At 36.5% G+C, this 21,561-nt stretch overlaps 1 protein-coding gene across 1 annotated transcript; it reads left to right on the top strand.

Annotated features, from left to right (window-relative positions):
- The first annotated feature begins 9,064 nt into the window (after nucleotides 1–9,064).
- Nucleotides 9,065–19,218, top strand: LOC127419242 (NUAK family SNF1-like kinase 1). Its single transcript, XM_051660494.1, has 8 exons — nucleotides 9,065–9,167; nucleotides 9,264–9,549; nucleotides 11,532–11,652; nucleotides 12,267–12,418; nucleotides 15,704–15,769; nucleotides 17,207–17,326; nucleotides 17,961–18,093; nucleotides 18,876–19,218. The coding sequence occupies exons 2-8, from the start codon at nucleotides 9,292–9,294 to the stop codon at nucleotides 19,208–19,210; spliced, it is 1,185 nt and encodes a 394-aa protein (XP_051516454.1). The 5' UTR covers nucleotides 9,065–9,167; nucleotides 9,264–9,291; the 3' UTR covers nucleotides 19,211–19,218.
- The last annotated feature ends 2,343 nt before the right edge of the window (nucleotides 19,219–21,561 follow it).

Genomic DNA, 21,561 nt, shown 5'->3' with positions numbered 1-21,561 from the left:
CACTGCAGTTGGAATGGCCGCCACCTCCTGGCGGGCAGCCACGGACTCGGGTGTGGAGCTCAGTCTCTTCCTTCTCCACCACCAAGTGGTGGGAAGAGGGGCTGCAGCACCCACCGTCGATGAGGGGGCATCGCTGTCCTGGAGCTGGGATGAAGAAAGAGAGCCTTCCGAGACACAGGCTGAGATAAAATAATCCCACTTTAAAGACAATTTTATGGTCTTGGTATGACTCCCCTCTTCACCCCCAACAGGAATACAAGACTTGATGTGCTCAACCAGGCCTGCCACAAAGAGATCAGTCAGGCATTCCTGGTTGAAGCCCAAACCCAAGGCCAATGCTAGAAATGCCAACGAACACTCCCTCACTGACGGGTTCCCCTGACAGAGACCAAAGAGCTTTTCAGTTTTGGCAGGTCTTTGGCGAACCGGAGAATCCGAAAAAAAAAAACTCATTCCTGCTTGGTCCATTAGTGGTCAAATCGTTTTGTCAGGAGTGCTAGCAGAAAGGAGGACCCAAACGCAGGAATGAGTGAAAATAAATATATCTTATTAAACAGAAAACAAACAGACAAACACAAAACTCAAACAAAGGAGAGAAAACAACTTAAACATAAACCAGAATAAAAACAATAACAGACGGACAGACGGGTGAGAGCAACCGACCGAATCAGGAACAACAAGGAACAACAAGGAACAACAAGGAACAACAAGGAACAGGTACTGACAAAACATTTCAACAAACACAAGAGGAAGGCACAATATATAGATGAAGACACATGAGGGACAGGTGCAGACAATCAACATGACAAGGACCAAACAAGGAGGCGTGGCAAGAGGAAACAAGTGGGCTGCATCAGAAGAGCATGGCAGACAAAAAACACAACAGAGCCATGTGCTTAAACTCAAAACAGAAATCAACACATTAACAGATAACAAGAAGGAGAGGGCTGTCAGACCGAGGTCGTGACAAATGGTCACCTGCCATTTCCACATCCATTGTACAATGCATCATCTCTATTTATATTATTTGTCATTGCACTGACTTTCTCTGACAATCTGTACTTCTTTATATTTGTGCTTTCACCATAATAATATTTAATAATATATTGCTATTTGCACTTCTAGTTAGTTTCATGTACTCGTACTCTGCACAATGACAGTAAAGATGAATCTAATCTAATGGTTGTTGGTGACACAAAGCATCATAATACCTCACAAAATGCGCATACATAACAAGTCAACTTTGATTGTCTGTGATAGCTGAGCTGACTCTTAGTGCCTCTATATGATGTCCAAAATATTGTCTAGGTAGACAGATCACTAGGTTTTGAAACACAATCTGTGATTTGATTTGTTTTGGTAGTGCAAAGAAATGGAGCAACATTCATTTTGGCCAGGCTGCCTTCCCTCACTGTGTTAAACTTAATTCAGGTCTCTGAAATGTGTGAGGTCTTTGTGCTGGAATTTCATGAGGTCTAAAATGGGATTAGTGCTTTGCTGTAGATGTGTTTCAAGGGTTTACCAAAGTCGCCAAGAAAACCTTCTAACCTTCTGTGTAAGGTCAGTGTTGTTGCATTTACTGGTTTAGAAAAAGAAACAGTTTAACAGTAAAACCAGCTTAACTTTGCTGCATGAGTGAACAATGTCAGGCTAAAGTGATTTCACTTTGTTCCTGTTGTATCAAAAGCCTTAGGAAAGCACAGATGTATCACACAAAATGTAATATGAAACATGCAATACAAGTTTTATAATACAAACACACACAGAGATATGTATAATATAACTAAAATGTATGGAATATACACAAGTTTATATATATATATATATATATATATAATCATTCGATTCAAGTTTTAAAACAGCCCTTTTTGTTACTATTATTAGTAATTCATTTGAATAATTTGGGTATGCATTAACCAAGTCGTTTAAGATACAAATCAAAAGCAATCTGTTTTGCACAGCTGAGTTCTCTCTTGTCACAACAGTTTCTAAAATGTCTGTAGATGTTTTCTGTAGGATCTGATAATATCAAATGACTTGTATCTTCACAGGCCAACAGTAGCATAGGTCGTCATGGAAACACAGGGTCCTCCATTGTGAATTGAGTAAAGAGAGACAGCAAAGCCATGGAGGACAGGCTGACATCTGCTGGTCACAACCTCGTAACGCAAGGCATTTCCTGTGCAAACTTAGAGCTAGGTAGTTCTCTTCCAGACTGTGACAGGCAGTGCAGCACGGCATCATGGATAGATGGGAAAAGTCAACCTTTGGTGACGGACTCTGAGAAGAAGCCCCCTCGCTCCAACTGCTGCACTACACACACTGCAGACACACACATCACACAATCACTACAAGCATAATTTTTCTGATCATACAATCTGATAATTGCACTATTTAGTATTTTTCAAGTATCTGACTGAGCAAGTGAACGTTTGTGTTTTAAAATTAGGGGCATGTTTTTCAAATTTGACCCACCTTGACATCCAGCGATGTAAACGGTGACATCCACTTCTACGAAATCTCTAAATATCTAGAAGCAAGGTGAGAAAACACAACAAAAATTCAGCTTGTCTGCAAACCCCCCCCCCAAAACCCCCCCCAAAAAAACATAACTTCTATATGTCCAGCCAGAGACACTAGAGACTTTTCTGCTTAGAGGAAACATTACAAAATATTTCTATGAACTAAAATGTACCATTCTATCACAATGTGAATTTGGGGACAGCAGGTTGAAAATTCTGCTGCTGAAATCAGTGTGTGCTTCCCGAAATTCAAACCACTGCCCTCAGTGGCTGAAGCTGGAATTGTTGTTGAGGTGAACTGTCCACAGGGTGGCGCGAAAAGCAAGTTGTATTTTTTGTTGTAAATGTTGACAGAAATGCATATTTTATTAACTTTACTCACTTACCCAGACCCAAACTCTAAACCTAACCGTCAGTGAAGTAAAAAGTAATCACAGAGCAAAAATGAAATCTCTGAACCTCGCTCAAAGTTGTTTACATGAACGTGATCACTTCCTAGATCCCATGGGGCCAGAACCCATGTCTCAGAGATTTCTCACGCAACACACTATCAGTAGTGCCAGAAGGAAATGTGAACACATCTGAATTAAAGCAAAAATGTCTGATGCGGGATGTCACTTGTCAGTAATTCGGCAGAATGGAGGGTACAGTTTTGCATTTCATATGTGATCATGTTGACTCTACAATCAGAAATCATTACAGTAATTGGGTGGATTTCATGAAGCCTGTCAAGCAATATCCAGGTCACATTTAATCCCCCCCAAAAAAAGAACAATAATTCATATTTCACATGATAAAAAAGTTGTCTACTATTAGGAACTATTAGATTTTTTATTTAAAATTAATACAGTAAAATGCATGATAATTAATATTCCAAAATGTATGTATATGTACACATATACATACATTTTAGAGTATTCTGAGAGTGACCAGAGAGAGTTTCAATCCAATTACCAACCACAGCATACAGACAAGCACACACACACACACACACAAGCTTATAATGACTACAAGCTAACCCTCAAAGCCTAACTCTATCCCTACAATTTTGTTATTTATTTGCATTTAAAAAGGGGGCTTTTTTATTTTTAGCTAACTTGTGAGAAAATGTTTTCATTTTTTGCCCCCTTATTACCCATGTTTCCATTGATCATGGTATAAATACTGGAGGGTTGTACTTGCTTGTTTTGATTATTGGGGGGTTACCTCCCGCCATCCCCCCTGGAATCTATGCCCCTGCAGAGAAATGTCACCAGCCACACCAGCTAGTATATAGGCCGAAAGAGATAGAGAGAAAGAAAGAAAGTCAGGTCAGTGTAATACACTACACATACATTTTAGTTTGGATTCCACTTTGTTGCTCTTCCATAGAGCAGGAATATACTAACACTGAATGAACATTCCCTTTAGATTAACAAACACTATTGTAGACAGCACAGCCTGATGACAATCACACACAAAAAACAACATACTGCTTACAAATCAAACTACAAACCTGATTAATATTGACCACAATGGAAAGTCACCAACAGGAAAAAATTTATACAAAATATGCACAAAATTACTCATTTAAGACACATAATATGGCAAGCCGTTTTAGCTTTTAATGCTCATAGAATTACTCGTGGTAATTGCATTTGTATTGGAAATATAAATATTGAGACCTCTACAATATATTTTCTTCTAGTAAAAATTCCAGTTACAGAGCTCTCTTTTTGCATTTTATATTAGTAAGATAGCAGTTGCTGAGATCTACAATTGAATTATAGAGCTCTGCAATTGCATTTTTACAAGTAAAAACTTGAATTAAAGAGATCTACAATCTACAGTTTTACTAGTAAGAATTATAATTACAGAGCTCTGCAATAAAACAAATCTTTAATGTGATTGTTTTATTAGTAAAAATTCAATTAGAGCTTTGTCTATTAAATAGACAGTTGTATGTTAAAATAGTGTTGTACTAGTGCTGCAGTATACTACCCCAGACTCCAGCTTGATAATAACAGCGATACCACAGTGTTTTTTATTAATTACAGTTGTTTTTACTGTAGCAATATTGCCAGATAGCAGTGGCATTCATCTGAACTCAGCTGTGAAGCAACTCAGACTATGAGCCCAGGGGCTATTTAAACAGACGGAGCACAACAGAATGGAACATAACTCGATCTCGAGACACACATTTCCAAATCGAACTTTGATGGATTTTAAAACCCATTGCTTAATCTGAGAAACGCTGATAAGAGCAAGATGCAATGGCCAAAGACCTCCACCTAAGGGGCTGTTCACACCAAATACTTTTGCAACCATCCAGTTTACCATTTGTTTTTCTCTGTATTTCTACATAGGTTATTGTCTCATGCAGGAGCGCTGTGTTTTTGAAGCCATGTCAAGTTAAAAAGAACTTCAACCTTTAAAAACGTGTCTCAAGACACCTGCATTCTGTTAAACTATTTGTTGCCCTGCATTTAGCCTTTTATAGCTTAAGAATGTGATTGGTCTGAAATCACCGTTCGTGAAACCCATTAAAAGTTTTAGCATTCGAATGTGCATTTTTTTATCTTAAATTGATAGAAAATTCAAATTTCTAATTTGAATATGATAGCCTAAAGTTGGCACCACACTAGCCGATTTTTCAAGTGATATTTTAAGTTTGAGCTTCATTATCATAATCGCCGGCCAATGAGAGACAGTGCACATTAGCGTCTGCCAGCAGGAGGTCATTAATCACTTGACCTTTGGGACTCCGTGTTGAGTTAATTGTTCCAACAGCAGGAAAAAAGGATCCAACATGACAGAAAAAAAAATCATTGGTAACACTTTACAATAAGTTTCCATTCGTTAACATTAGTTAATGCATTAGGTATCATGAACAAACAATTAACAATATGTTTTTTACAGCAATTATTAATCTTTATTAATGATAAAACACACTTGTTCATTGTTAGTTCATGTTAGTTCATAGTGCATTAACTAATGTTAGGAAACAGATCAAAATGTAAGTCCTTTTTTTCTCTAAATCTCCACTTTCACTTTTACATCTGAAAGTAAAAGTTAAAATGGAGATTTAGAGTAAAAAAGGACTTAAATATTGATCTGTTTCACACCCACACCTATCATATCACTTCTGAAGATATGGATTTAAACACTGGAGTCATATGGATTACTTCTGTTTCCTTTATGTGATTTTTGGAGCTACAAAGTTTTGGTCATCATTCACTTGCATTGTATGGACCTACAGAGCTGAAATATTCTTCTAAAAATCTTTGTTTGTGTTCTGCAGAAGAAAGAAAGTCATACACATCTGGGATGGAATGAGGGTGAGTAAATCATGAGAGAATTATCATTTTTGGTTGAACTATTCCTTTTAGTCGACAGAAATCAAGACTGGGCCAACCAAAAAAACGTTCTAACCTGACGTATGAAGTCAGTGTTGTTGCATTCAATGATTATCTTGTTTTGAAAAATAAACTTCACTTTGTTGCATGAGAGAAAAACATAAGACTAAACTCATTCCAATCCTGTTCTTTCAACATGTTTGTACTAAGGGTTCTGATATACAGCATTCTCATTGTGTTCTTATTGTGTCCAAAATTTTAAGAATAACTAAATTTGTCACTCAAAATGTAATATGAAACTTACACTAACACACACACATGAAAATATGTACTGTATTTACAGAAAATAATCACAGACAAAAGGAAAAGAAGTCATTTTTAAAGCATCCCTGGGATTATTGGACAATGTTTTGCAACAATATCCACGAGAATAGAACAGCGAAGAGATACTCCATTTCAACCAATGAGATACTCCAGCTACTTCGGTTATCTGTCTCTATGAAGCTCATGGAAGAAATGCATGGCAGCCAGGTCATGGTAATGAAATTAGAGTGTTCTCATGTTCTCGGGTTTTCATGCAACAAAATGTGTAAACTGTTATTTTCAGCTTGCTTTCTTTGTGGTTATGCAAGCTCACATACTAAATGACGTAAGTCAAAAAAAAGAAAAGAAATATTATTATACATATTGATTATATATATTGTACATATTGTGTTAGACATATACTATAAATGTTATTATTATTAATATTTATGTTTTTTATGATTTGGGATTTTTTTTTTAATAGAATTATTATCAGTACGTAAAACATTGTTTTCATAAAAGACAAATCCTTCCCCACACACACTTATGCACAGGTAAGATACATTTGTCCCACTTATTCAACAAAGGTAGAAATTATGTATGTGATGGTTTATTATCCAGATTTCCTGCATTGTTTTAAGCACTTTTCATTTTCATATTACAATTGCTTGTGCATAGCATGCACTGCTCATAAAATGCATACACTTAAAAATATATATTGACTGAAAAGAGTTTTATGCATTAATAATTAGAAAACAATGCAATGCAACAATTTATTTTCAGTGCAAGTAACTGAGTTGCAAGTTAAATGCAGATCTACCAGAAATGTCATCAAAGTTTGATTGTTCATTTTCCTTAGACATAACGCCACCATGTGTATTCTTGCATGTGTTTTTGCATCTTAACTCATAGAGTCACGGATCTTCTCCTTCAAGGAGGGCACTTTCATCTCATTCTGCCGTTGCGTTAATTCCCCCAATCTTACTTCATCCAGGATGATCCTCTCCACACAGAACTTTTCTCCAGCGTGCTAAGAGACACCCATACCTGCCTTATTCATGTGCAGGTATGGGTTCAAGGTTAGGGGGTTCAAGTTTTCAGAAGCCCACCTCAACAGCCCATCTTATACATGTATAAAGCATGAATTAAATCTTTTTCAATTTTATTTAAATTTCACAAAATTATATTTTTGTTTTAATTTCCTTCTGTTAAAGGCTGTTAATAGGATATAATTATCACAATTAATCTCTGACCAGTCTTTAGAAATCAGAATGAAACAGTAATAATATCAATTTCATTTTTTTTTTTTTCACTTTTCTCAGGAATGTTTTGTGGACCCCCTAACACCCACTTGTGCCCGCTTGGGGGTCCCCAGACCCCAGTTTGGAAAAAACCCGGTTCTAGGTAATTTAGGTCATTGTGTACCAAAACAGACAAGATATACAACAAATTTCAGATTCACATGTTTAATTGTTTCACAGTTTCCTTTTTACTGCCCCTCTGGAACACCAATAACTACACAGACAGATAATAGCCTGTTATAAACTTTATGATCATTAGACAGGTTTGGGAAAATATTTAATGTATAAAGATTAATATGAGTTTAATGAGCTTTTGCTGACTATATGATTTAGTGAGAACTTCTGGATAAATGCAAAAAACAAAAAACAAAAACAAACAAACAAAAAAAAAACTCACATTTGAATTGTGGTGTTCTGTCCATTGTGAATGAATTTTCGAAAGATTTCCTGAAATGATAGGCCTACCCAAATATTTAAAGATGCGATGGATGTAAATATATACCTTTTGTTTAAGAACCTCTCTACTCCCTTATGTGCTGCTTTTCAAACTTATACTGCTCTGGGTCTCCGCATGGTGGAGTGTTTTCAAATTTGTGTTCATCAGATTTTAACAGACAATTCAAGTGTTTATACATTTCAACACTGTTCAGTAAATCACAGGTGAAATGAGCACACAGAAACAGTATATATGGAAAGATTATCTGAGTTCAGTGTAACATGTCAGAATATGTTTGGAGCAGTTTACTAACACATTTATAATGTCATTATGCCCATTCAGAGAAACTGAATGCATGCTGGAGATGATAAAGTTTTTTCAGAAACTGCAGCTATAGGAGAGCAATGTAAAAAAAACCTTGTCCTTCCTCATAACCGAAAATATTTTAGGGATCATGGATTCTAATCAAAAGAGTTGGTTAATAAGCTTACATTTCTTTGACAAATTCCTCTTTAGAAAACTTCCTCTGGAACGGATTTTTTTATTTTATTTTATTTTTATTTTTTTTAAATTTAATTTAATTTTTTTTATTAAAATCCAACGGAGTACAGTGCATTTGACCGTTTCTTTAGATGCAATAAATCAGTATAGCCTCACATCATCTTGGAGGAGCTTGAGTTCTGGTTAGGCCATTCTTATAACAATCATGTACTTCATAGATTCAGTTCAACATTTTAATAAAAAATAAAATAAAAAGGTAAATAGACAAAAAAAAAAAAAAAAAAAAAACTTGACCAAGTAATACTGAACAAGTTTAGTTAATTTTTGAATGTATTTGAACATAAATGACATCTTACAAAATCAAGATTTGAGTTGAAAAGTAATGCAGACAAGACTAATAAGCAAGCAATGATGTATTGCAGGCTACTATTTTTCTTACATGTTTGGTTTGATATAAGACAGCATATAAGCATTTTTAAGTGTGACTTTAGCGGACCCTGAAGAAGGCTATACCCTAAATTAAGCAACTGGCATAATTTTATTTATTTATTTATTTATTTTTTATGTCAGAGTTTGGCACCAATGCGCTTTACAGCTGGTGATTGACAGCATGATTTCACCCCTCCCACCCGCTTCACCATATGTTTATAATGAAAACATCGCATCCCGTGAGCGATGTCGGCCGGTCTCAGGAGGAAGGAGACCCACCCACGAGGCAAAGGATGCTTGTGACATTCAGCATTACCACCTATACCTCAACAACCCAAAAGTAAATATATATATATATATATAGTAATTGCAGTTGCATCAAAACAGTGAGCAGATGGCGTTCCCTTTGACTTAAACATGTCCTTATACTTTACAGGTGAGCTGCTGTGAATGAGAATTGCGACATGGAGCGACAGCAGGTCACTGAGCGCAGCGCGAGCGCAAATGCTTCAGTGCGCGAGAATCTACCGCACAGCACGCTCCGCCGCCTCTCCCCTCTTGCGATCACACAGGAAGAGAGAGTAAAGGTCCAAACTTCAACCGGAGTGAAGAAACATCAGCATAAACACAATCTTAAACGCCGCTTTGAAGTGCTTGAGACGCTGGGCAAGGGCACGTACGGAAAAGTCAAGCGCGCGGTGGAGAGAGAGTGTGGAAAGACGGTGAGTGACTGTCTTGAAACTCAAGTGCATATCAATAACATTATCGTCATTGACAAGAACCTCACAGATTTTGCAAAGATGTTTCGTTAATTATGTTTTAGAAATAAGTTTTTGTTGTGAATGCAGTTGACTGAATCAGTTCATTTGCCCATTTCTTTGATCAAAAATTGATCATATACTGTAAATATCTATTTTAGTAACCTTAACCATTTTTCAAGGGCTATTTCTGTGAAAATGTGTGTGCACATAAATGCATTCAAAACATGAATCTGAACAATGATAATAATCTGCTATGTTAGCCCAATAAGTTAACAAATAGGAAAAACCTATTATTCCCATACCTGATACATGGCCATATATAGAAAATTATAGTTCATATATTTGAGAATATATGTACATATTCAAATTCCACTAGTATTTGGGAAAATATGTTACATGTAGGCTATGAAAACTAATTTTCATTGCATTTTGAAATACATGTTGCATATACAGTATGTAAGTATATGTGACTTTTTATATCAGTGAAAACCATATAAGAACATTTCACATATGTGTTTTGCATATATTGCCATATATCATATATATATATATATATATATATATATATATATATATATATATATATATATATATATATATTAGTTTATCAGCATTCCTCTCTGACCTCAGCTCTGACAGTGTATTTAGTGTTTTTGACATCTCTATGTCAATCATTCAACACGTCTTTAGCTAGTGATTCACTTCAGTTAATTACTCTTGGTGCATTTTTTGGGGCTGTCCAATAGGTGCTCTTTGTGTGTGGAGTGTGTGTGTCTTGTCTGCACGTTAGCAAACTTAATTAAATACTTAGCTTCTCATTCATCCTACAATCTGTCATGTAACAAAAACAAAAGCGATATTTCCCCATCCTGCTGTCCGTTCCTCTTTCACAGTCTAAAACATATCACATTAATCTCCGTCCAATAATATTAGAGCAGCAGCTGACCCTCTCTCATTCTCTGTCACTCATCTGGACTCAGAGGTGAAGTATTCCGGATTCCATGAGCCTGAGGATATCTGGCATTCCTGCAGATGAACACTACAAGCATTCTGAGAGAGTCAGGCGCTTGTGTGCATGTGTGACAGGGGAGTAAGACATCTCTCCAGATTGGGGTCAGAGTTGCTTGGCAACTTCCCAGATGGCACTGGCAGTATCACCATACAGAGAGCAGGATGTGAAGAATTTCCTTAGAGTTTATTAGTGGTGTTTGCTAAAGCATGCATCACTATTGTTATTGCTCATAATTAGGTTTAGGGTTTTTCGTACTATATGTGCTGCAGACATGAATGATACCTCAAATCGTGCAGCGATTAAGCCACAGCATGATTTCACTTAAATATTTTAAAGGAATTTTGGACATGTAAGAATCTATTGGATTACAATGGAGCTTTGTGTTAGCTGGGCCAAAACTCACTGTGGGCTGTGAAACACTTACAGACCTCAGCATGTTCCACAAGTGGAACAATACCTCTGAGATTAGCTAAGAAATGACTTAGGGAAGGGAAAAATGCCAGGCACATTTACACAGACAATTTCACTGCTGGGAAAGTTATTTAGGTCAGAAAAACATGGATAAAAGATTGGATTTGTAGTCTGAATTATGTCACAGGCCATTACAGTAAATAATAATAATAAAAAAACTACAACTTTCTGTTTATTTCCAGGTGTAAATTAGAATTTGAATCAGATTTTGGAGTATTTAACAATATACTGGGAGTATAACTATATACTTGGACATACTGTAATTTCCAGGTATGACATTTCTGGATAAAAGATAACTTCTGTAATATACTTACAGAATTCATGGAATTCATTTGAGAATTCAACTTTGCCCCAAAATCTCCTCCTTCTAGAACAGTTGGTGTTTTAATGCTGAAAGCACAGGTGTGTATTATACAACATGTGTTTGTTAATAAAATGTCTGTTTGTTTGTCTTTTTCAGGTGGCTATTAAATCCATTAGAAAGGACATATTAAGGGACGATCTGGATCGAGCTCATATCCAGAGAGAAATTGAAATCACTGCCTCTCTTTTGCACCCAAATATCATCCATCTATATGAGGGTAAAAACAAATGGTCTCATATCATAGATGTGTGTGTTTATATTGTACACCCACTCACACACATAAGCACACCTTAAAGGTACACTCAGTAATTGTAATTTATGTAATCTTGGACTTACAGTGACACCTAGTGGTGTGGATGCAGCATAATTCAAACACAACAGTTTTCATTTACCGATGTCATTGAAAAAATGTACTATTCACAGTCAGCCATGATTCATTTAATCCATGAGTGATAGTGTCCAATAACAAGGCAGTCACTGAGATTAAGCAAATAGTATTCAGCTGGTCATGTGATTTTAACATAGCAGCCTCCATGAGGGGACCCCTTTCATGTACAATAAAACAGCTTTTATATGGTCACTGATATGACTGGAATCTTCATCTCATCTGATTGCTCATGATTTTATAGATATGTTTCAAAAATACACCATTTCTTTAGGAGTAAAACTTTTTAATAATGAAAAAAATGACTGAGTGCACCTTTAATGCCACAAGCCAAATCCAGAGAGATTAAAGTGCTCTGTCGTTGTGTTTGCTATTTGTATCATTCCTCTTAACCACATAAGTACTGTATTAATGAAAGGTCTGATTCTGTTTGTGTGTTTCTGCAGTGTTTGAGAGCAGAGAGAGGATTGTGATGGTGATGGAATATGCGAGTGGAGGAGAACTATATGAATACATTCAGGAGAAACAGAAACTATCAGAGGAGGAGGCCAGACATTTCTTCAGACAGATCACCTCTGCTGTACACTACTGTCATAAAGTAAACAACACACACACTCACAAACACAGATACCACTGATTCCTAAAATCCCATGTACTTTATTCTGTGTATGACTGAAATACAGTACATGATCACAAGTTGTCCAATATTTGAATGGACAGCATTCAAATAGTGTAAACTTAATTCTTAAGTCTTTTTAATGGGTTATTAATTTTTCATTAAATTGACTTGCATTACATGAAAGTAAACTCTTCTTTACATGATAATAAATGTATTGAGGTACTTTTAGGTAGGTTTTAAAATGTAGCCAAATTAACTCTAGTAACATGACTTGAATGATCAAAACCATTGATGGGCCCCACTGAGTGGGTTTAAACAGGACATTAGATTCTCAGTGTATGTGGAGATCTTTGCCAGTTTATAAATATGTTATTGTGAATACATTATTTCCATTTTACTGTCCCTCACATATACCCTCAACACAAAAAAATGGCCTGTGTTTTTCATTGTATTCAGCAATGTCGACAGCAGCTAAGACAATGAGCACAGTAGTTAACATGAGCTAACAATGAACAATACTTTTACAGCATTAATTATTCTTTGTCAATGTCAATTTCTACAGTTTCTCATTGTGAACTAACATTAACATATAATAAACAATTGGATATTTATAAATTCACATTAATCATGGTTAATAAATGCTGTTAAAGAAGCATTGTTCATTAAAGTAATAGACCTACCTAATATTAACTAATGTTAAAGTATCAGACTGATCTCACTGTGAATTCGGTGACAGTAGTTCTGCTGCTGAAATCGGTCCATGCTTACCGAAATTCAAATCACTACCCCCAGTGGCCGATGCTGGAAATAAGGTAAAATGTCCATGGGGTGGCACTAAAAGCGAGTTGTGTTTTTAGTTAATGATGTACAACATTCAACAGGAATGCACATTTTTTAACACTACACTGAAAAAAGTGGCAACCAGCAATTGTTAGTTCATGGCAGGGACTAGCCTAGCATTTTGGGGGCTCTAAGCAGTTTTTCAAAATGAAGCCCCTCTACCACAGGTACACTTAACCAAACACACCCAACATCAATAACTAAGTAAGTGTAAACTGTGCAAATAACAAGTCAACTTATTCAAAAGTGTAAAGCTTAGGTAAGTTGTGCGTGGATCACGGAGAGTAGCATGAGCCTCCACATGCTGTGAGTCTCCGCGGTGTCATGCACAGCGAGTCACATGAAAAGATGCGCGGATTGACTTCCTCAGAAGCGGAGGCAACTGAGACTTGTCCTCCGCCACCAGGATTGAGGTGAGTAACCGCGCCACCACGAGGACCTACTAAGTAGTGGGAATTGGGGATTCTAAATTGGGGAGAAAAAGTGCAAAGCTTAAAAATGCTAAAACATCAACTGTAGTTTATAAGAATATGCAGGTATAACTGCTTCAGAAGTACAAAAATGAAAGAATATAATTTGTCAAACTAACCAAACACTCTTATCGTGCACAATTATTAAATATCTTTAATGAAATTCCAAGACTTTGTAAATAAATAAGAAAGAATTGAATTTGCATTAAGGTAAGGTAGACGCTATTTACAGTTTTTGTAAATATAGTGACACATGCCATTTGCACCCTGGTGTAAATTGTGGCAGATACGATTTGCACAGCAGTGTATTATAGTGGTATCCGCGGGACCAGAAAAGGCACATGCAGCTGACCACCCCTTTCCCCACCTAAACAAAACCCTTCTCTGCACTGCCCAACCTTTAGTGAGTCCCCTGATCACTGCGGGGACATCGTGTTTACTTTCAGTTATAACACACATAACACACTCCCCTTAGAAATGTTATTTACACCTTTTTTGTTAATTTTTATTTAAAATAAACGACTCTCACTCCGATGGTGCACAACCACTGTCTGTATTCGCTAACATGGGATGGATATGTGGAGAAGAGTGAAATTGGCAAAAGATGGTCTCAAACTCGGATCGCCTGCACTGATAAGCCCTATGCAGCTACTTATGTCGCTTATTAGGTAGGGCCGGCACTAACTTGATTCAACCCATAAAATGTACTTTTGTTGGTGTAATCAAAATTTTCAGGTTGATTTAGTCACATTAAATAACATTTTTGAAATGAAGGAAACAAAAAAACATTTAATTTAGATGTTACCGCATGAAGCACATTTTGTTTGTTTACCTGACAAAACATTATTTACAGTGTGCTCCTTATCCCAAACCCAAACCCTACACCTAACCGTCAGTGCAGTAAAAATGTCATTTTAGAGCGAAAATGCAACCTCTGCATCACACTCACCATTGTTTATGTCAACGGGATTATTTCTTTCAGGAGGAACGCCATTACTTACTGGTTTCCGTGGAACCAGAACCCACATCTCAGAGATTGGTCACTCAACATCTATCAGTAGCGCCATAGGGAAAGCTGAATACGTTTGAATTGATGCAAAAACGTCTGATAGGGGGATGCACTTGTCAGTAATTCAGGACAATGGGGTCGATTTCAGGGAACGTGAAATTTCAGAGCAGCATGTCGATTTCCTGTGTGATCATGCTGCAAACTATACAACTTATAAACCGCATAAAAACTGCTGGATGGAAACACCAAGATGCAAATAAAATCTCCAAAATGAGCATAAACCACTTGAGGTGGATACATTTTTTATTCGATAAGAACAAATGCGCATAAACTATGAGGGAAACACATTTACCGAATAAATACCTATTTAATTTAATAGGAATACAAGATGCACATCAAAAAAGAATAACTCCTTCATTACTGGACTAACCAGTGGGCCTGTCATCGCATCTGAAATGTTGCTGTGGTCAAACCGAAATAATAGTGTCTAGAAAATCCAAAGCCTGCACAGAGTTTACAGAGCAAATAAACCGAACACAAACTTGATCTGTGCCGAAGAGCAGGTTTACTGACACTTGAAAAATATCTGCAGGGTAGAGTCATTGGGATGGAGGAACGCACACACATAGCACTCCCAGAACCGTGTGAAGTACTGTCGCTCCCAGACATGAGACAAGTTCTTTAGCGTGTTTTGTCTGCATGTTCTAAATCGCAAGTATTTTATTAATAAGAGTCACAGTGGCTACAATTTCCCCGGAAGTGACGATTTTGTTCTTTTTAACACATGGGATGGAAACGCAGTTTATTCACTCACTGTTTTTGCAATATGTATAAATTAAATTCGCAACTTGGATGGATACATACCTATTGTAAAGTGTTAACAAAAACTGTTGCCCAAACTCAAAATTTTAACTAAAAATAAAGAAATCTCTCCTCTTTCCTCAGAATGGTGTAGTTCATAGGGACATCAAACTAGAGAACATTCTTCTGGATAAAGACTTAAATGTGAAGGTAAAAATCAGTACATTTGTGTTTAATATACTGAAGCATTTGATATTGTTTTCATGCTTTTTTACACATTGTATTCTCAGAGGCTGATGGTTTACTTTTAAATGAACAGCAACAATTCAAATTTACCACAACATACCAGATTATTTTTTAAATTCATAAGTACAGAAGGTGGACAAAATAACGGAAATAATTAACATTTAATAAAAGACTCAATTAGATCACTTTAACCATAGGGATCACTTATCAGGACAGCTTGCTTTTGGAAATCTGTCAAACATGGCCTGTACTCTGTGTAGTGTCACACTAATTTCTTCCCAGGATAATTTTTTATTTTTTTTTAAAGCAGTGTAAATCTACTTTTAACCCTGTCCAGAACTTCCCCAGCAGAAAATCTGCTGACCATTCAAGGCATCTGACTTCATCGTGGTGTTTATGAAATCACTCTTCAAATTGTTTAGCTTTGTGTATAGGGGCATTATCAACCTGGAATATGGGAACCTTATAAGGGAACAATGTTAGCATTATTTTGCACATAGAACAGCCTCATTCATTTGTTGTTACAAGACCTTATGGAGCAATCATCAGATTAGGTGACTCAAGCAAAATGGCTGCCTGTACCCCACCTTGCTCCATAGTTGCTAACAGACAGGGTCGAAAGCCTCCTTTGTCTTTCTGCAAGCATAAAGCAAATGTAGGAGATATGGTGAAAGATGACTATTATCCATTGCTTGGGGTCCAGGTTTTATGTTTTTAGAACCAGATTATCTCTGTTAATAAATGTACAGTTTTTGTGGGTAACAGAGGTGCTTAGTCAATTCTTGTGTTTTTTGAGGCATTACTTTCACATTAAAGTGTCAAGGTAACCAGTTTTCATGCAGTTTGTTCATGCTTGGCAGACAGTGAAAAAAATGTAACCTAAAAAACTTGCATCATGTGGTAACATCTAAATTAACTGGTTTGATTCAAGTCAAATATTTTATATATGTCTGAATCAACCTGACTACATAAGGTTAAGTTCAATTGAAAGCTGTAGATCAAGTACAAATAGCTCCTTAAGGTAACAATTGCAGGTTGCCAATTTATGAATTTTTTTAATGAATGCTATCAATATTTGACAAGGTTCCCATAATTCCGTCTAATATTTTTGTGACTCTGCAATGCCTCAGAATATCTGGCCTCTTTGGAACTTGATCATTTACCTATATTATACATAGGCCTACAATACATTGCAAATTAGTAATCAATCTAATATGATCAATCACTGCAGCTGCATTTATAATTGTGATGTATTTACTTAAAAGTTGAACTCCTTTTTCATTCGATTTTCTGCTATTTTTGTCCACCCTCTGAACATCAGAAATAGATTCGATTAAATAAATGGAATTAGGCCACCCAATGTTAATACAGAATAAACCATAAATGTTCTATTTGTCATAGTTAGCTGATTTTGGATTGTCCAACCACTACACGAGAGACCATTTTCTGGACACGTTCTGTGGGAGCCCTCTTTATGCATCACCAGAGATAATTAATGGACTTCCATACCAAGGACCAGAGGTGTGAGCTATCAACAGTCAGTTTTATGGTTACTATATTAACACCATATTATTGTAGTAACACCATAGTTAATTGCATTAAAACTATGGCTTCTGCCAAAAAAAAAACATGGTTACTACAATATTACTATAGTAAAACTATGGTTAATTTTACCTGGATCAAACCTTTCTCTAAACACCCCGACCTTCACCATGACCAAACCACTGTGAGGAAATCAACCTTTATGTTCATTAAATGAAATATTAAAAGAGATTTTGAACCCGGGTTGTCCGGATGAGAAAAACATTCACAGCGTCTTTACACACTACGCCATTAAAGCAACACTTGGGGGTGTAGTTTGTCTTTAATTTCAGTGTTTCCACTGGACTATTTGAGTGCAAATAGCCACGCTGTTTGGCAGGTGCTATTTGCTCTTCCTTTGAGGCATTCGTTACCAAGGTAATTCCTGTGGGTGAAAATAGTGCTTTACGTTTACTCTTTTAGTTGGCCATGTGCTGCTCGGTAAGCAATTGTATCACAACAGTGTGGTACAATCTGATGGATGACTCATAATTATTCTGTGGTATTTGACAACAAAGTACAGTAAACACATTATAAACATTGCTTTTGTATGACATATGCTCTTTTTTTCTAGGTGGATTGCTGGTCCCTTGGCGTGCTGCTTTATGCTTTGGTTTATGGCTCAATGCCTTTTGATGGCACAAGTTACACCATCCTTAAAGAGCAGATCCGCCAAGGACGATATAAGACACCAGATATCCAATCAGGTGAGATACAATTAAGCAATATCACATGAGCAAGGGTGCTGTTGTTCTGAATATCAGGGGCCTCATGCCACTTGCTGCAGGAAATTACATCCGTGCTGATATTCAGCCCAACAGCACAACTGCGAGTTATATTGCTTTTATACAACACTTTAACACATAAGTAAATTACATGAAAAAAACTTACGTTTCAGGCAAAAAAATTGGCCTGTTAGTTTGTACATTTCCTTTCTGCCAGTGAAAATAGTTCCAAAACAAGCCAAAGCATTAAGCACAACTCCAGTCTCTGCACTGCTCTCATACTCTAATGTGTTTTGTTTGTGAATTAATCAGTGTTTTGAATTAATATTTTTAGGAAACCAATCATTCTCATTCACTTCCATTGTTTCAGTTGTGAATGACTTGTGTTTTCTTACAAATCAGTTGAGTTAATTATTCAGTGACTCACTCGTAACATAAAAGACACTCATTTGTCGCCATCTACTGGTGTAAAGATGGATCTTTCTGCAGAAATGTTCACTGAACAAGATCAAAATGAATCAAAAACTCAAATCCACAGCATTATTCGGAATGCAGCAAACACACTAGCAGAGTGATACAAACAATGAAGCTTCCCAGAGCTGTACTAAATATCAGCATTCTTGGTTGGCCAATCAAATTGGACAACCAGAACTAAGTGTCGTATAACTATATACATACAACAATATTCATCTGCCCACAGAAGTCATGTTGTGAGTGATTATTTACCATATTTCTTGATTCTTTGAATTAATTTCTTGTTACAGTGGCAAGTTCACTGATCAGATGGATGCTTACTGTGAGAGTAGAGAACAGAGCAACTGTGGAAGACATAGCAAACCACTGGTGGTTAAACCGAAACTGTCCAACAACCATGTGTGATGGAAAATCCAATGGTCCCAACCCTCCCGACACTGCAATTTGCCTCAGCTCTCTTTCAGGGGTAATTGACACTCAACCGTGGGTCTTCACCAAGTCCAGAAAGGATCACAAGGAAAGAACATTCACCCAGAACAACCCTTCTTCTACCAACAACTCTGTTCCTCTGTCACCTCTTCAATCCCATACCCAGCCCATGAAACTGCCAAGAAGACCATTCTGAAGAAACTCTTTAATCAGGTTAAGTATACATCTTTCTCAGAGAAGTTTGGAAACGGCAAAGCAATGACTGTTGAAGACGTGGAAAGAATAGGGATAATTAATGAGAGTAAGCGGAAGGGCATTCTAAAATGTACGGGAAAGTTATCTGGTGTTCCTGTGATTGCAGCGGCTCCTACATGGCCACACAGTTTTAACAGCAAAACCAGCATGGGGCAAGAGTGTGATGGAGATGATCAGCATGAGACAGAGTTTGAGATAAAGATCTCCTTGTGGAAAACCCTTGAGTTTAAGAAGCAGCTCAAGCTACTTTGATCAAGCATATTGACTGTAATTGCACTGAATTTAATTGAACAAAGAATTATATGTGTTGTAATTTTTCACAGAATTCAGAATCTAGAAGTAAATTCTTTAGCAGGAAACCCTAGAGAAGTTCAAGAGCTTTTTGTTTAAGGAAGTGCTTTTGTAATGATTTGTGGTTTTGTGTGTCTCAAAACAATTTTTTTTTTTAGCTCAACTTACCTACATTTGTAATGATTTGTTATTTAGCTGACCTGACATAGCTAGATCATCTCTCTTGTGCATGATTCTCTGCTGTTCTTCTGCTGGGTTGGTCAGTGACTGCACTCAATGCATTAGTCATACATGTATATTGAAATAATTGTAATTTGAATGAAATCTATATGGCTTTTCACACTGCGCTTAACCCTGGGTTAAGCAATGTTTCATACTTGTACAACTGAAGGGGAGTTGGCATCACTTTCACCCTGGGAAATGAAACCCTGCCCCAGAGCATGCAGTGCAAAACCCTGCCTATGTGAAACAAGATAATCCAGGGTTAACAACTGCAAATATGTGCATCAAAATCTTTGGACAGTTAAGAGAAAGCTGAATTATTTTACCTGTATTTGGCCATCCAAATCTGTAATGACTTGATTAGATCATTAGCAATAACCCATTGAAAAATTCCTTTCATTTTCAAATGCAGAACTGTACTATTTACTGCCCACTGTTTTCACAAGAACCAGTTTGTCTGGAGTTCATTCATGGTACCTCATCATGTGAGAGGGATGTTTTGTTCCAGAATGTTTCCATGCTAACACGAATTAAGGAGTCACAAACGTAACATGCTATGCTAACACGCTAACAGTCAAACAATAAAATAATTCAGTGGAAATAGCCTTTACCTGAAGTTGTAGGGCTGCTAAGATAATGTGTGCTATCTGAAATTGCTAATCTCCCAGATCAATTTATTGGCCTCAAATTAAGTATAAGCAGCTAATCACATACACAAGAATAGAGGCTTTGTAAAGAGCTACAGTTGTGCCATTCTCAGTTTATGCTAGCAAATCGGTTAGCAAAAATGGGCAATACTCAACGTGTGCATGTTCATAAAAAACCTTTGCTCTCTGGTTTTCTTTCGCACGTGAAGATTAACTACTCTTTTAAGACTGAATGCCAGAATTCTATTGAACTGATTAGCATGAAACAGTAGCATTAGCATTCAAATCTCAGTTAAGCAGCAGTGTTTGGTCTTGTGTGGCCTATTAAGCGGATAATTTACTTCCTTTATTCCCTTATTGTATGATTGAATGAGTAAGAGGATATGTACAATATTTGTAAAATATTTGGCACAACTTTCACAATTAATTAGGCAGGGATGTTGCCTGAATTCACGAGGCCTAAAACAAAAATCTTCCCTCCCCTGCTCTTTTGTGCATGTTTTTACTTCAAACTTTTGAGGTCTGTGGTCTATAAACATTATATTCATTTTTCTTTTTATTTCTAAACACTTCAATTTCTCTCAAATAATCTTGACACTGTGCCGATAAAAAGTTACTCGGGTTAGTAGACTTTTGATTTACCAAAATTTTGCATTTAAAACAGTAATGAATTAAGACATCAAGCTGGATGTGAGACTATATCTTCATAATATTTTGGCACATTGGAATGAAACTTGGCAATTGTCAAAAATAGTTTTTTTGCTCATAACTTTTGAATCATCACTCTTTAGGTTTCTTAGGTCATACAAAGTACAATCATACCAGTTTTTCCATAGAATTCTTACATAAAATGCAATTTCTTACAAACGCTATGTTGTATTGAAAGTGTCACTTTGACCATACCCTGCCCATGTCTGCCACTGTCTTGCTGGACCCTATAATTGCTGCTTGCAGCTATATTTTAGTGATTCTTTTAATCCAAAACTGAAATGTTTTGATGAAAACTTTCTGAAAGTGTAATTATTAAAATGACAGTATTAAATGCAACTTTGTCTTCTAAAACTTTTTTTTAATAAAAGGTGGTGGAAAAAAATCCACACATATTTAGAAAAACATTTAATCTCTCCAAAGT

The sequence above is a fragment of the Myxocyprinus asiaticus genome, chromosome 28 (genome assembly GCF_019703515.2).
Source record: "Myxocyprinus asiaticus isolate MX2 ecotype Aquarium Trade chromosome 28, UBuf_Myxa_2, whole genome shotgun sequence".
Taxonomy (NCBI): domain Eukaryota; kingdom Metazoa; phylum Chordata; class Actinopteri; order Cypriniformes; family Catostomidae; genus Myxocyprinus; species Myxocyprinus asiaticus.
This window is presented reverse-complemented; position numbering and strand designations above follow the sequence as displayed.

Excerpts from the sequence above, each read along its gene's own strand:
- LOC127419242 (XM_051660494.1), top strand. The coding sequence starts at position 9,292 with ATGGAGCGACAGCAGGTCACTGAGCGCAGCGCGAGCGCAAATGCTTCA. Across the intron at positions 11,653-12,266 it reads TATCATCCATCTATATGAGG|TGTTTGAGAGCAGAGAGAGG; the intron begins GTAAAAACAAAT and ends GTGTTTCTGCAG. Across the intron at positions 15,770-17,206 it reads ATAAAGACTTAAATGTGAAG|TTAGCTGATTTTGGATTGTC; the intron begins GTAAAAATCAGT and ends TATTTGTCATAG.